At 38.0% G+C, this 17,491-nt stretch overlaps 1 protein-coding gene across 2 annotated transcripts in view; it reads left to right on the top strand.

The window, feature by feature from the left end:
• LOC131927126 (uncharacterized) overlaps nucleotides 1–15,864 on the top strand; it is a 19,734-nt gene extending 3,870 nt beyond the window's left edge. For both annotated transcript variants that reach the window (XM_059282793.1, XM_059282794.1), the window contains exons 2-9: nucleotides 1,343–1,451; nucleotides 2,863–2,975; nucleotides 12,047–12,134; nucleotides 12,558–12,676; nucleotides 13,105–13,222; nucleotides 13,765–13,880; nucleotides 14,532–14,594; nucleotides 15,058–15,864. In XM_059282793.1, coding sequence (XP_059138776.1) covers nucleotides 1,343–1,451; nucleotides 2,863–2,975; nucleotides 12,047–12,134; nucleotides 12,558–12,676; nucleotides 13,105–13,222; nucleotides 13,765–13,880; nucleotides 14,532–14,594; nucleotides 15,058–15,173 — 842 coding nt within the window. In that variant the 3' untranslated portion in view covers nucleotides 15,174–15,864. The remainder of the gene's footprint in view (nucleotides 1–1,342; nucleotides 1,452–2,862; nucleotides 2,976–12,046; nucleotides 12,135–12,557; nucleotides 12,677–13,104; nucleotides 13,223–13,764; nucleotides 13,881–14,531; nucleotides 14,595–15,057) is intronic.
• The last annotated feature ends 1,627 nt before the right edge of the window (nucleotides 15,865–17,491 follow it).

The raw sequence follows: 17,491 nt of genomic DNA, 5'->3' as shown, positions 1-17,491 counted from the left end.
AACTCGTAATCCTTTCCGCTAGCTTTGACGATAACAAAATGAAATAAATATTCCTTTAAGACCATGCGACAGGCAGGTGAATTAGAGCATATCTGTTTATCTGACAAAAAGATATGAAAGGAGGGTGACAGAACTAATGATCTCAGACAAAATATCTCATGGACAAATGATCTCAGACAAAATATCTCAGACAAAATATCTCAGACAAAATATCTCAGACAAAATATCTCCCAGACAAATGATCTCATGAAAAATAATCTCAAGGACAAAAGATACCAGGACAAAATATATCAGGACAAACGATATCATGGACAAAGTATCTCAGACACAATATCTCAGATAAATATCTAACAGCAAGCAAAATTTTAATAGTAAATACGATGATTTTAGTTGATTTGAAAATATTAGCGAAAATTTACAACCGTAGTTTAGTACTGACCAGATTTTATGCTTCCCACCCTCAAACCTTAGCGTACATTTTTTTCAGCAACAGGGGTTGGGGCATTAACAGCTGATAACCTTTTGTGGTTTTCTCTTCTTCGTCTTTCTTTATTCAAGTGTTGACTGTTGGAGGGATTCTCTTCAACACAAAGTATTACGTGTCAACTTTTTATGCGATGTATAGGCCGTTGACTCCGATTTCAGCCAGCTTTTCTTTTTAGATTTGCTTCCATATCCTTTTGTCTAACCAAGAACAAACTACAAGGCAGTAGTTTTAGAGTTGTCTCTCCTAGATGAGTGGCTGTCCCCAGCTATTGAGCCTCATCTGCCCGGGGGTTCGAACTCAGGACTTTTCGGTTCAGCGACCATGAGCTTAACCGACCTTTTGTGGTCAAAACACACCCTATCACAAGAACTCCAAACGAAAACGTTACCAGCTATTGAAAACTGAACACTTAGCTATACGGAAAAGTTACCAGCTATTGAAAATGAAACAGTTAGCTATACGGAAAAGTTAACAGCTATTGAAAACTGAACACTAAGCTATACGGAAACGTTACCGGCTATTGCAAATGAAACACTTAGCTATACGGAAAAGTTAGCAGCTATTGGAAACTGAACACTTAGCTATACGGAAAATTTAGCAGCTATTGAAAACTGAACACTCAACTATACGGAAACGTTAGCAGCTATCGAAAATTGAGCAATTAGCTATACGGAAAAGTTAGCATCTATTGAAAATGAAACAGTTAGCTATCCGGAAGAGTCAGCAGCTATTGAAAACTAAAGACTTAGCTATACGGAAATGTTACCAGCTATTGAAAACTAAACACTTAGCTATACGGAAATGTTACCAGCTATTGAAAACAAAGGACTTAGCAATACTTTCTTCTACTTGCAGGTGTTCTTAGAATGACAACAGGGGCGTGTACCGAAAGAGATCTCCAAGCCTGCACGTCAGGTATGGCACAGATACAAAGCAACCCTGGAGATTTGAATTTAGTGTGCAGGTGAGTAGTGTTAAATACTAGAAAATAGCCCTTTACATAATTTTACGTTTAGGTATGCAGGCTATAGAGTTGGTAAGTAGGTCACCAAACAGTTCTACGGCTCAATAAAACCTGCATGAGCCATAGAACTGTTTATTGACCTACTTACCAGCCCTATAACCGTATGTTTATTATATAACCGTAAGCCTAAAAGGGTAAGTTTAAGGTTAGCGATAAATGAGTTAGGAGAGGGATATGGTTAGTGCTAGAGTAATGGTAGGTTTGTAAATCTCCTGGAAGAAATGAGCTTATTCTGCACTCTGCCGGTGTCTCATTGTATATAATATATATATATATATATCTATATATATAATTCTCTTCTTCGAGCCGTTAGAAAACAAGCTGCAAACGCGCCTAACAATCCCCTCTCTTCCTCTCTATCACTACCACCCCAACCCCACCCCCTACATTGTCTTGTGAGCTGTCGTCACGTTAATGTTTACAAATCGTAGACGGATTTAGTGAAGGCTATTAGGGGCAGATAATTTAGTTTGAAACGATTTTAAACTTACATGAGGTAACTAAGAGGAGGCTGCTTTCACGGGGGGGGGGGGGGGGGGTGTAGGGTAGGGGTTGGGGGAAAGGGGGAGGGGGGTTAGTGTGTTAAAGCAAATATTTTCAATGGCAGCATTGGTACTGTCGAATTCACAAATTATGAATTACTGAAAAGTAGAAAATAAAACAACTAAATAGCGGCGTATGTTACGCCGCGGGGCGGCTCGTATATATATAATGCTCTTCTGGGAGCCGTTAGAAAACAAGCTGCAAGCGCCTCCTTGCACTCCCCTCTCTCTCTATCACTATCACTACCACCCCCACCCAACCCCACATTGTCTGGTGAGTTGTGGTCACGCTAAATGTTTACAAAGCTAAATGTTTACAAATCATAGAGCCGTAGAGCCGGGTTTCTATTAGGGGCAGATAATTTAGTTCGATTTTAAACTTACAGGAGGTAACTAAGAAATAACTAAGAGGAGGCTGCTTTCACGGGGGGGGGGGGGGGGGTGTAGGGTCGGGGTTAGGGGAAAGGGGGGGGGGTAGTGTTTTAAAGCAAATATCTTCAGTGGCAGCATTGGTACTGTCGAATTCACAAATTATGAATTACTGAAAAGTAGAAAATAAAACAACTAAATAGCGGCGTATGATACGCTGCTGGTCGGCTCGTATATAATTTGACTTTATTTTGTACTCGCCCATTGCCAGATTATCTATAAATATATACATATATATACATATATATATATATATATATATATATATATATATATATATATATATATATACATATATGTACTATGATTCCACCACTCCCTCTTTTCCCCACCCGTTCATTTATAATGATCACTAATGCAAATTTTCGCTTTTTCCCAAGACTTGTTAAAGAAACACTCGACTGTTTAAAAGCAAAACAACCCTCGTGTGATAGCAGTTTTAAGAGCCAATTGGACATGGCATTTTCACAAGCAAACATGATGTTCGCCAATTGTAAGTACACACTAATACCACTTTCACAGGGATCTCGTTACAAATGCACCGAAACACAATTTCATATGAGTGTTTGTATTACAATATTGCTGCGAGCTGTTTTAGGATCTCGATACCTCCTAAATTCAATAATGTTGCGTCTTTAAGTTCGCTTTGCGGTCTGATAATCCATGGGGCAGATGAAGCAGAGATTATTGATTTCTCTGACCAGTGGCGTAGCCAGGATCGTCTCAAAGGGGGGGGGGGGGGTTCCAATTTTTACCCGTTGATAAACTATCGATTTGCACCCCCCCCCCCCCTCAGACTACTTTTGATTTGCACCCCCCCCCCCCCCCCCTCAAACTTTCGATTTGCACCCCCCCAAACTTTCGATTTGCACCCCCGCTCATACTTTAAATATATACCGAGGGGTCTATGGGGGTTATGACCCCCTCCCCTACCCCCCCTGCCTACGCCACTGTCTCTGACCTCTGTATGTTAAGAGCCTAGGCCACGCAGTTAACTTTACCTGACTCGAATCAGTTTATCTGCATGGCTGGTTAAATGCTCCCAGTTGATCGAGACCGAGATCCGAACTTGAGATAGTCAGGTTTGTATTCCAGTGCTCTACTACCACAACCACACAATTACAGTTTTAACTACGCCCACCTATACAATATACCAGGAAGAGAAAAGTCGAGTTTGAACAACTAAAAATGCGTGTCTGTTTTTTCTGTAGCAAAAATATTATAGATAAAAAGGAAAAAACCCCACTTAGATCTAAAGAAAATTGTGGAGCTGTAGAGTTGGCTGAATTTGTAGGTGATAATACTACACACAGCTGACCAATGATTGACTATATACAGAATTGTTGGCTTATAAACAATAAATAAATAAATAAATATATATATATATATATATATATATATATATATATATATATATATATATATATATATATATATCACTATACACATATCATTTTATTTATCGCTATATAAATGTCACTATATATATATATATATACATAAAAAAATATATATATATATATATATATATATATATATATATATATATATATATCACTATACACATATCATTTTATATATCGCTATATAAATGTCACTTTATATATATATATATATATATATGTAACGAGTCCCCGAGTCTATCCTGCCGACAACGCCAAATGTAACGAGTCTCTGGCTACCCTGCCGACAACGCCAAATGTGACCTTCCCGAGTCTAACCACTCATTCCACACAACATTGCCCACAGCATAGATACTCGAAGATGCAGGTTCATTATTGATCCTTTTATTACATGAATCAAAGAATGTTTCACAATAATATAATGAATCAAGAGAGATGTTTCACAATAATAGTCTGAATCAACGGACCCCCAACAGTCCTCACTAGGCTTCATCTAACTGAATACACATGTCTATCGTCCTTCTTAACACAATACGGCTAACCCGTTCAATAACCAACTTGATTCTGCCACACTGACTGACTGATCGAGAGCGAGCGAGAGAGAGAGCCAGAACCCAGCCGTCGCCTCCTATATATCCCCTTCATAATCGTACTCATATTCGGTCCTATCATAATCGTAATCGTAATCGTTGTATCAGAATGTTAATTACGCCGCTTCTGTTGTACAGTCCGATTTAATAAGCCATCTGCATCCTGTCACATCAAAGTTGACAGACCGTCTTTCGTATCGCTTCCCGAGATACTACGCCTTGGCTTTCTGATCGTTATCAGCCACCACCTGTGTTATTACATCAGTCGTGTCAAAGTTGACAGCGCTGTACCGCGTTCTTATGTCTGGTAACTTCCCCTAGTTACATCCACCCCTGCCTTTTTTTGTGTGTTATCAACCACAAACAACGCTTGGCAGGTGCAGTCCTTCAAAGTCAATCGCACCACCGTAAAAAAAATCCATTGTTCCACTCCCTGTCAATGTCGTCACACTCGTATAAGATTGACCGTTATCCCTATTTCACATATCAAATGTGTCTACATCATCTTCCTCAGACACAAAACAGTTCTAGAATTCACATCCACCTTTTTTCGTTTGGTGCCTTCACCAGTTCACTTTTATGACTTTTTGAACAGTCTGTTTTCATACCAGCGCGACCATGAAAGAATTGATGGTTGCTGACAAAAAATTTCGTATTCTTTCTGTTTCTCAAACTTCTCCGCGGACCACTTATCTGATGGTCTACTGTCTCTCTGCCTTTGGAGGGACCGGGATCCTCCTTGTTGCCGGTATCCTCCCCTTGTGTATCGCTGTTACGCTGTTGATGGTGACATGGTTCCGGGATGGGTATGTGAATTTCCGTTATAGTTTCCGGTTCCCTAATTGTCTTGGGTTTCCTTGTGTGTAACTGCTCTTCTTGACTATGACAATATTTCTTTAATTGAGCAATATTCGCCCACCGATCCGGTTTGGTGTGATCGATGGGTCTTATCTTAAAGGGGCCACCTGCTACTTTAGGCATCTCCACGACTTGCCATATCTCCTGTCCCCAGAGGTCGTGGATTTTGTTTCTGCCTAACGGGTGGCTACGCAGTAATACCCTGTCGTTCAGTTTGAGTGACGGGTCCTTTGTCTGTACCGGCGGTTCCCTTCGCCGTGCTTCATGTTCTAGTCTTTCCTGTACTACCCTGTACATTTCTCTAATTCGTCTCATATGTTCATTCACATATTCCAGTGCAGTGTATGAGCCAGTCATACTCTCCTTTTTTCCTAGGAACAAGTCAAGGGGGAGTCGAGCCTCCCGTCCGAACAGCAACATGTGTGGCGAAAAGCCGGTTGTGGCATGGGGGGTGCAGTTGTATAGATATACCAACTCTGGGAGAAAATCAGGCCAACGTTTTTTCTGTTCAGGTTCTAGAGTACGCAGCAAATCATGCATGCTGCGGTTGAACCGCTCGCACTGTCCGTTTCCTTTCGGATTAAATGTGGTTGTTCTAGATTTGTTGATCCCGTAGTGGCTGCACAGTTGGTTAATTACTTCTGACTCGAAGGCCCTTCCTTGGTCAGAGTGTAATTGTCTTGGTATGCCATATTTGATGAACCAATGTTCTATTAAGACCTTTGCCACTGTTTTGGCGGTCTGATCTCGTGTGGGCACCGCCACAGTCCATTTGGTGAAAACATCAGTCATTACCAACACATGTTCCGTCCCATCCGATGATTGCTCCAACGACGTAAAGTCCATAGCCACAATCTCTAGTGGTTTTGTCGCTAATAGGTGTCCCGATGGCTGTCTCATTTTGACAACTGGCATTTTCGCATGCTGACACCTCACACAAGCCTCACAATGGCGTTTGACCTCCATTTCCATATTGGGCCAGTAACACCTTCGTCGTAATATTTTGTGCGTCCTGTCCTGACCCTGGTGTCCTGCCCTGTCATGTGCCAACCTTAGCACTTCTTCTCGTAATTGTCCAGGCACCACCACCTGGTGTATTGTCCCATCAATTTGGTCATGAATTCTCCGCATGAGAACACCATCCTGTATACTGAGACGGTCCCACTGACTCAGTATTTTCTTTGTTTCTCGACCAAATTGTTCTCTTTCCCTTCGTCCTGGGAATTTTTGTTCCTGGACGTGTTTCAACAGCGGCTGTAAGCCACTATCCGTTCTCTGGGCATCTCTTATCTCTTTGTGATTAAGGAAACTAAAATCACCAATGTCCATATGTCCGGGCTCTGTGGAAATGTGCTCCACCCCGGTCTGTCCGTTCTGCCTCACTTGCGCCCCGTGAGGGATATCTGTTGACGCTCTGACCTCACATATTCCTGTCAGCGTTTCTTCCTCATCGCCCGGTCTCTCGTAAGGATTCCTTGATAAGGCGTCCGCATTGCCATTGGACCGCCCCGGGCGATATTTTATCTCTAGGTCAAAGAGTGCCAATTCTGCTGCCCATCGCTGTTCGATGGATCCCAACTTTGCTGTCTTTAGGTGACTCAAGGGGTTATTGTCAGTGTATACCACACATTTAGCACCTAATAGATAGTCCCTGAATTTTTCCGTCACAGCCCATTTTAATGTCAAAAGTTCTAGTTTCATGGCGCTGTAATTTGTCATGTTCTTCTCTGATTCCTTCAGAGCTCGACTGGCATAAGCAATAACCCTGAAGCCTTGCTTTTGTTGTTGTGATAGCACAGCTCCCAGACCTTTAGAGCTGGCGTCAATTTCTAGCCGAAATGGTTTGTCAAAGTCTGCGTATCCTAATATCGGCGCCTCTGTCAAAGCCTTTTTCAATAGCTTAAACGAGTTCAGGCATTCCTCAGTCCATAATTCACCTATCAGTTGTGTTTTACCTTTCTTTTTCTCCTTACTGTGTTTCTTTGTCATTTTGTTTACCAAGTCATGCAATGGTGCGGCAATTTTTGCAAAACCAGGCACAAATTTTCTATGATAGGAAGCAAAGCCCAAGAATGATCTGACCTCTACCGTAGTTGTTGGCTGTTTCCATTCTTTAACAGCTGCAATTTTATCTGGGTCAGTGGCGATGCCATCCGACGAAATCACATAACCCAAAAAATGTACCTATTTCAGACCGAAGCAGCATTTGTCTGGGTTCAGCTTTACTCCTATCTCCCTAAGACGGAGAAACACTTGTTCTAATCTTTCTAGATGGTCCTCCCAAGTTTTTGAATAAACTAGTATATCATCCAAGTACACCAACATTATTTGAAATAGAAAGTCACTCATAGCACTCTGCATTACTCGCTGGAATGTAGCAGGTGCATTAGTTAGACCAAACGGCATACGGGTCCACTCGTACAGTCCCAGTGGAGAAATAAATGCAGTCTTATGTTGATCGTTGGGGTGCATGGCCACTTGGTGGTAGCCACTAGCCAAATCCAAGGTAGAAAAAAATCTTGCTCCCCCCAACGCATCAAGACATTCATCAATACGAGGCAAGGGGAATGCATCCCTTCTTGTGATATTGTTCAATTTCCGGTAATCACAACACAGTCTTATCTCCCCTGACTTCTTTTTTACCACTACTATCGGTGCCGCATACGGGCTAGTGCTGGTTGTAATAATTCCCTTTTTTAGTAGATCGTTCAGGTGTGCTTTCACCGCAGAGTAGTGACTTGGTGGTAATCTTCGATAAGGTTGCGCCACCGGCTTGTCTTGTAGTAAGGGTATCTGGTGTTTTATTACTTCCGTGTAACCCAAATCACCCTCGTACGAGGCAAATATATCCCTGTACTTATTCAACAATTCATTTAGTTTTGGGTCCTCGGTTTCCGGGAATGTATATGATCGGCCATCCTCTTTCTTCACCTCGGCCGTCACATTGACCGACCTAATTGTTACTTCATTACTGCTGGTATTGCTCAGTTTGATGCACTGTGCCGACCTTTGTACCTCGACGTTCTGTGGTACTCCTACCAGAGTATTAGGCGGTATAAAAATTTCCTCATCCAAAACATTTGCCACTAATCCTTGAACTAGTCCATTTTCCGCTGATGTGTATGTCCGCAGTAACACGACGCCTGCCCTCAGTGCGGCGCCACATGGTTCTATCATCACATCACCATTCACGCTTCTATCACCAATTTGTAATGTGATTGCCTTGACCGTGTTTGCCGGGACTGATATCCTTCCTCTGGTCTTGGCAAACCTGGCCAACTTGGATCCCCGACCTGGTGTGGTCGATCCGACCATATTTGTAAGAAATTCTGGCAACTGGCCAAGAATATTCATGCCCAACAGGCAAGGTATATTTGACACATTTGTCTCTAGGTTGTGTTTCGTAACGAACACCCCAACCTGCTTCAACCTATGTCCCGCCACCACGACATCCGCCAGAAAATAACCACAGTATGGAATGGTTAGTCCATTAGCTGCCGTCAGGCGCATGCATGTGTCAGACCTCAACCTATGGTCTTTTCCTTTCATCCATTTGGTGTAAAAATTTTCCGTAATTGTCGTCACCTGGGAGCCTGTATCCACAATTGCCTTCACCGCGATGTCCCCAATCGTAATCACCATTTCGGGACAGACTCCCATCATTTTGCTTCTTGGGCCATAACCTCGCCCCTCTGTAGCCTGGCCCTGCCTTACAGAGGACGACCGTTTCCCTGGCAGTACCGTGCCATATGTCCGGGTTGTGAACAGGACAAGCAAATTGGTCGACCGTCAGCCGTCCACCGGAGTGATGGACCGGCGGGTCGCGGCCGTCCAACCTGTCTCTGTTTTGTCCCGTTCTTTTCCTGATTCTCAGCTGTTGACCTGCTTTCTAACCTCTCCAATCTTTGGTCAACCTTATCCAGGTGGGCCAACAGTTGAGCCATCATGGTTTCCACCGTGCCGGTCCCCGTGGGTGGGGATTGTTTCTGTTCCGGCACAGAGACTTTGTCCACCGAACAGTTCGATTGGTCCTCATCCTCGGACCTGCGGATCGCTGAGTTCCTGACCTGAAGGAAGGTCAACTGCGGGTCTTTGTGGACCTCCTCTTTCAACTCTCTCCTTAAGATCGGGGTTGCTAGCCCCTCGATGAAATGGTCCCTCAGTAGGCGTACATCAATGTCAGGTGTTTTGCCCTTTACCGAATCAAAGGCCCTGTTTATTCGGTGTGAATACTCCATCACACTCTCCGCCATTCTCTGCTTTAAGCCTACGAACCCCGATAGCAGTTGCGATCCCGACCGTCTCTCCCCAAAGGTCTCCATAATTAGATCCAACACCTTATCTGGATCTGATTGGACGGTTTTATCGTGGCATTTGACCTCTGCCCTAACCGTCTCTCCTATACTGCCCATCAGCAGTCTTAATCTTTCCTCTGGTGACATGTTTCTCGAGGCCCAGGCCGCTTTGACCTCTTCACTGAACCTGTTGGTTAAAGTTGGATCACCGTCCCCGTAAAATTTGTTAATGTGGGACTCTCTGGGCAGGACCACAATATGGGTCTGCTTCTCGTCCAGAGTAGACATTTTATTCCTTTAGTAAAAAAAAAAGAGTTCTTTCTTACCGTGTGTGTATGAAAAAATTTTTCCTCGTTCCTCAATTTTCACTGTTCCTGAATGTCCGAATTCACACACACACTAAACACAGTTATGAACTAGGTTGACTATGGGTGCCTAAAGCGGCAAGTCTCGTTGAATTCACCCTGGTCGCAGCGCCAAATGTAACGAGTCCCCGAGTCTATCCTGCCGACAACGCCAAATGTAACGAGTCTCTGGCTACCCTGCCGACAACGCCAAATGTGACCTTCCCGAGTCTAACCACTCATTCCACACAACATTGACCACAGCATAGATACTCGAAGATGCAGGTTCATTATTGATCCTTTTATTACATGAATCAAAGAATGTTTCACAATAATATAATGAATCAAGAGAGATGTTTCACAATAATAGTCTGAATCAACGGACCCCCAACAGTCCTCACTAGGCTTCATCTAACTGAATACACATGTCTATCGTCCTTCTTAACACAATACGGCTAACCCGTTCAATAACCAACTTGATACTGCCACACTGACTGACTGATCGAGAGCGAGCGAGAGAGAGAGCCAGAACCCAGCCGTCGCCTCCTATATATCCCCTTCATAATCGTACTCATATTCGGTCCTATCATAATCGTAATCGTAATCGTTGTATCAGAATGTTAATTACGCCGCTTCTGTTGTACAGTCCGATTTAATAAGCCATCTGCATCCTGTCACATCAAAGTTGACAGACCGTCTTTCGTATCGCTTCCCGAGATACTACGCCTTGGCTTTCTGATCGTTATCAGCCACCACCTGTGTTATTACATCAGTCGTGTCAAAGTTGACAGCGCTGTACCGCGTTCTTATGTCTGGTAACTTCCCCTTATTTACATATATATACATATATATATATATATATATATATATATATATATATATATATATATATATATATATATATATATATATATATATATATATATATATATATATATATATATATATATATATATGTACCATTGACAGTCATTGCCTAAACCCAAGAAAATGTCTAAGTCACATTGTATAAGTCCTTCTGTATGGCACGACGTAATCAAATCCTTGAGTTGCCCCGGAACTTTGTCAAAATCATTCTGTTGACAAAACCAAATAAAAATAAACCGGGAGTGGTCTCCCCTAAACTTTCTCGAATATTCTTATATAACTTGAAATATAGACATGATTTTTAATTACTTAAACTTTTAAAAATAGAATAGAATCTCATAGTAAAAATAATTGCGCACCAAGCGAACGCCAAAACAAAATGTGCATAATAGTGCGCAATATTATTAGTACTGTACAAATTTACATACGTTTTTTTAAGAAATCGAAAATAGCGTAAATTAGTACTTCCGGTCAACGGAAATTACTCAAAATTTGAAAGACGGTAGAGAATTAGATCTTTTACTTACATGTAAAATTTCATTTTTCTATCTGAAATAGTACTCAAGTTATAGGCTTTTGAAAAATTCAAAGTTGAAAAAGTACCACTTCCTGTTATCGGAAATCGCTCAAAAGTTTATCAGGATCTACGATTTTGATAAAATACTTATATATGAAATTTCATCAACCTAGCTGTAACGGTACTCAAGTTATCGTTTTTACACACAGACAGACAGACACACAGACATACTGACAAGATTGCAAAATTATGTTTTTCCGTATCAGTGATGTGTAAAACGTCGTTTTTTTTGCACGATTACAAGACTTTCTCTATTCGAGAAAGTAAAAATCAGATCAGCTGTCTTGTAATTCGTTTACCTCTTGCTCTATTTTACATTTCATCATCATCTTTTCCCAAGACACATGGGCTAGACACAGTAGAGTTCATCTGTCTCGATGACCTCGGCATTTGAAGGGGCCCTTCAACTGTGGTCAGCGCCTTACCCTTTCCCTAACGCGATTCAGGTAGCCTTTAGGGCTAGGTGGACTAAGGGGCGTCCTACAGACTCGAACCCAAGATTCGAACTCAAGACTTCCGGTTTAGCAGTTGTTCTCTCTATCACACGACAACGACGCCCTTCCCTATTGCTTTTTTTTTTACATTTACATATCGTTGAATATTTACATGAACTTATGTTTGAACCAACAGGCCCATCTGGTGACTGCGATTACTTGAAATGTATGAGTATGATGAGTAGTATGCCCCAGCAAGAAGGCAAATTTGAAGAAACATGCAAGTACGATGGAATGTTTTTTGTGACCTTTTGAACGTGACATATACTTTTTGAAAAAATTCATTTGATAACAAGTGTTTGTAGTTTTAAAAAAAAATGAAATTCTAAAAAAAAAAAACTAAAACTTACCTTGATTTTAAAATTTTCAGAATTTGAAAAAAAAAAAGAATAAGGTTTTTTTTCTTGGGAAATAAAGCAATCAAAATATGTAAGATTCTCAAACTTGAAAGAATAAAATTTATTCGTTCAAGTTTGAAAATACGTTCACGTCTAGAACTTATCAGTCTGCTGTAAAACTATATTAAACGCTAAAACAGCCACAAATTTAGATCGATTTGAAAATATTTTAAATTTTAAAAAATTCCACAAAAAATGTGGAAAAATGTAACGTTTATAACTTGCAATGAAATTCAATTTAATTTATAGAATAGCAAGACAAGCTGGCCACTGTTTTACGGAACAAAAACTTAAATGTGCTAGCAATCAACAAGCTATAGCCCAGATAGACGCCATCATGCCTGGTATCCAGCAAATACAGGGTAGTTGTAAGTATATTTTTGTGTATTTTAAATATTTATACACGGTACATGGAGTGGCCGAATGGTAGAGCTCTTGACTGCTAAAATGAAAGTCCTGGGTTCGTGTCCAGGGCTCGAGTCTGTAGAGCGTCCAGGGTACCTCACTCTTGTTAGTGAAACAAAGGCATAGTGCTGACCACACTATCCTTTTATATGACTTGGACAGTGAAATAGATCAACTCTATTTTATCTGCCCCTAGTGTATTAGACACTAATGGGGAAAGGTGTTAAGGTCCTTTGTCACAGTAATAAATTCTGTGTAGCTACTGCACCCAAAAGTGTTTCAGTAGAGTGTGTGTAATGCCACATTAGAGCCTGTTATCACATACAGGCAATTATTAACATAGAGTAGTACTTACATAAGATCTTAATTCAGCATCAATTTCTATGAAAAGGCCCAACAGAAAACTCCGGCAAATGCGATATGGTAAAGTTCCAGACCTGCGCCAATAGCACCCAGGCTTTGGCCCTCGGCCAGAGTGAAGACAAAGTTAAAAAAGTTGAAGCTTGCAAGTGAGTAAGCGCCTATTGATTGATCAAAATTTGAATTCTTTTATTGCTGTTCTGTACTTTTTCATTAGATACTACTGGTAATATCTCTAAAGAGATTGAGATGGGTAAAAAGATTAGCAAACTCATAAATACGGAAAATGTTGTATGCTTTGTGTTTAAATTTACAACGTAGATATGTCACTCTAAAAAAAAAGGATTGACCATGTTTAGAATGAGTTATGTCAAATACCTGTTTTTTTTTAAATTTTACTAAAAAATAACAAATTTTGAACATCCTTGGGGATAATTTATGCTTCATCTTTACTTCACCTATGCTTCATCTATGCTTCATCTATGTTTCATCTATGCTTCATCTATGCTTCATCTATGTTTCATCTATGCTTCATCTATGCTTCATCTATGCTTCATCTATGCTTCATCTATGCTTCATCTATGTTTCATCTATGCTTCATCTATGCTTCATCTATGCTTCATCTATGCTTCATCTATGCTTCATCTATGCTTCATCTATGCTTCATCTATGCTTCATCTATGCATCCTAGGTCACTTATGAAGGCTATAGAGTGTATTCAAGATGCTGTCGGTAGTTGTGATATGCCAGCCGTTAAAGCAATGGTCAACCAGTCACTTTCTCACCTGGAAACGTATCAAGCGGCCTGTAAGATGCTTACACACACACACACACACACAAACACACACACATACACACACACAAACACACACACACACTCACAAACACACACACATACACACACACATACACACACACTCACACACATATACACACACATACACTCTCACACACATACACTCTCACACACAGACACTCTCACACACACTCACACACACACATACACTCACACACACACCCACACACACATACACACACAAACATACAAACACACACACAAACACACACACACAGATATATATGTACATATATATATATATATATGTACATATATATATATATATATATATATATATATATATATATATATATATATATATATATATATATATATATATATATATATATATATATATATATATACATATACATATACATACACATACATATACATATATATATATATATATATATATATATATATATATATATATATATATATATATATACAGTTGTTGACTTTTAGCGCCCTAATGGTTTTGTGTCGTGAATCTATTAATATGAAGTGTTGAAAACCTGATTTTATAGACTGAAATAACAAATGACAGTGTACCTCCCTTTTAACCCCTAACTTATTCATTATGTTCAAATTAATAGAATAAATGTATACTTTTTTAGGCAAAACAATTATCGAGGAAGATGAAAAAGATATGAAAAAAAATCAAAAAGAGGAAAAAACTGGTAAATATTACTGATATTTTACATCAAATCTTTTTTTTTAGTTTTGTATTGAACTTTCAGTACTAATAATACAAAAAAAATTATCATGTTTAATTTTTTTTTATAAATAAACATGAATAAATATGCAAATCTCTCTCTCTCTTTCTCTCTTTCTCTCTCTCTTTCTCTCTCTCTATCCCCTCTATCTCTCTCTCTCTCTCTCTCTCTCTCTCTCTCTCTCTCTCTATATATATATATATATATATATATATATATATATATATATATATATACATATAAGCCCTATATATATTATGAATGTTTTATATATATATATATATATATATATATATATATATATATATATATATATATATATATATATATATATATATATATATATATATACATGCATTTAATTATGTATTAATATGTGTGTATGTGTTTAGACATTGTTATAATTTTAGTAATTATGTTTTCACAGGGCAAACAGTTTCCACAGGCGATGGAGGAAATGGCGTCAAGCAGACGACCCAGTCTCCTGTTCTGATTGTGACTTCAACCATTGCACTACTGCTGTTAGCCATATTTAATTATTAACTGTTTTAGTTTTGTTAATGTCTTTTAGCGTTTAAAAACGTTATTTTTTTCTAGCCTTTTTCCCTTTTTAACAGAAAGAGCAGTATTTTAAAGCAATTTTCACTTGTCAGAGTTTTCTTAAAAATGATCCTTACCTTATCAGTTTTAAGAATTAGCCAACGAAAATAATAATAATCATCTTAATACATTTGCTACAATTTGCAATACTTAAGAGTTTTAAAATGTATTAACATGCCTTATTTGTGCTCCTAAAGTGCTCTTTTTTATTTTAATTCAATTTCCTTGATATACACTGAGTTAAAAGCAGCTGTTTATGAAACATGGATATTTTCTTTTATAATAAAACGATACGTTGATAAATATTGCTACGATAAAGGACTTTTACAGACAAAATCCGAAACTAATGTAACAAACAAAAAAATACAATTATAAATCATTCAAAGACAATGATGGTAGAACATTTTAGTATGATGCAAGGATAATTTTAAAACAAAAAGGTTGCAGTCTTTTTTCTTTAACATTGGAAGAGACCAATTAACAAGGCTAACAAGGTGGATGAAAACTTCCAGTGTTGATGATATTAAGTGGCATATCCTGTATAGTTTGGACTTGCTTGGTTTGATATATAATTAGTGTGTATTCGCACAAAGATTGAATAGCAAAATATTTCCTTTTAAAACATTTTGAAATATTTTAGTTGTGACCAAAAAAAAAAAAACATTCATTTAATTTTTTAAAACAACAACACATTTTGGATGTAATTACTGTATGAATTATTTGTTTTGATTTTTATTCAATTCTTCACAAGATAAGCTTATTCTGTAGTTGTTGTTATCACATTTATATTAATGAAAGCTTCACATTTGCTCACCAATATAGCTTTTAAAGCTTGTAAATTTCGTTGATATTTGTCGGAGAATCCAAATGTTCTCGTTTGTAATTAACTTTTGATTAGGTTGCTATCGTAACATCTTTAAACAAACTGTTGCATTTCTCTCAATTTTATTGTTGATATTTCTGTCAACATACTATTCAAGATAAGTCTAGAAAAAAATCTTAAACAAGAGTCTATGTACTATATGTGGATAAAGATCCTAAGATAGAAGTTTAATCTCATGAAATAATACTGCTGAAGAGGATAAAAAAAATTGCTTCTCCTATTTGAAAACAAATGACGTGAAATTTTGTTAAAATTGAATAGTTTACAAGTGTTTGATTTACCTACCGCACAAATTTTAGTAATTATTACTGTTACACAATACAAGGCATTCACATTTGTACGCCAAAATTTATTTAATTAAACGTGTTAGTTGTCATTAGTAAACAAACACGCACGATAAGTAACCTGTGACCATTGAGAGATTAAAGAAAGCTCTTCAGCTTTAAACATTTTTCTAAAGCTTGGTGTTGTTACGTCATTGAAAAAGTTCCTTGTATGTGTATGTGTAGAGTCAACAATATTAAATACATTTTTGGGACGTTTACATTAATAAAAAGTAATTTTGAAATGAAAAAGCCTAATGGTGGATTCCATGATATTGTACTGACCAGAAATGATTTATTTAAAAGAAAGAATTAATGAATGATGTTATACAAATTTGCTCTGAATGGCAACTGGGTTGATAAAAATGTTTAGCTATAAAAGTGCGCTGTTTTTGTGTTGTTTTTTTTTCGTTGCCTTTTGAAAAACCAAGTTATTAAAACTTCCTTAGACATTACAAAATCATTATCAGTGTGAAAGTATGATGTTTATTCACTTACGTTTTGAGTTATATGTCATTGTTAGCGAAAAGAATTAATACTCATTCACATATTTCTATAACAATCAATAAAATATATTTGTATTCATTTTAGCAATAAAATTCTTTTAGACATTTAGAAAATAAATTTCCCCTTTTACGTTTACCTCATGGACAGTTCTTTTAAACTATGCAGTTTTATAAATATATTTATTTTGTCAGTATGAATAAAAATTATAAAAAGTCATGGTTTAATATTATTTTTCTGCTTAGGTGAATGTTTAATTGCTGCATATTTTAAACTGTATTACATTTGTTTTATTAATGATTTATTTATCTTTCAATTTTACAGGCAAATTAGCAGATGTATTCCATGATAATTACGAGTAGATAGATAACTATTGTTTTTTTTATTATCTTAAAATTAAATTACGTTGTGCTATGTTTGATCAGAAAACTTGTGGAAAAAATAATAATTTGAACTTTGACTTGTTATAGTGTCACGTTGTTAGTTTAAAGATTTTAAACTTTCAGTTCATAATGAATTGACACCTTAGGTTAATAGAATAACAAAAAAAA

Source organism: Physella acuta, unplaced genomic scaffold (genome assembly GCF_028476545.2).
Source record: "Physella acuta isolate Inbredline_101_S28 unplaced genomic scaffold, ASM2847654v3 ptg001375l, whole genome shotgun sequence".
Taxonomy (NCBI): domain Eukaryota; kingdom Metazoa; phylum Mollusca; class Gastropoda; family Physidae; genus Physella; species Physella acuta.
Note: the sequence above shows the minus strand (reverse complement) of the source record. Positions and strands in the feature narration are given on the sequence as shown.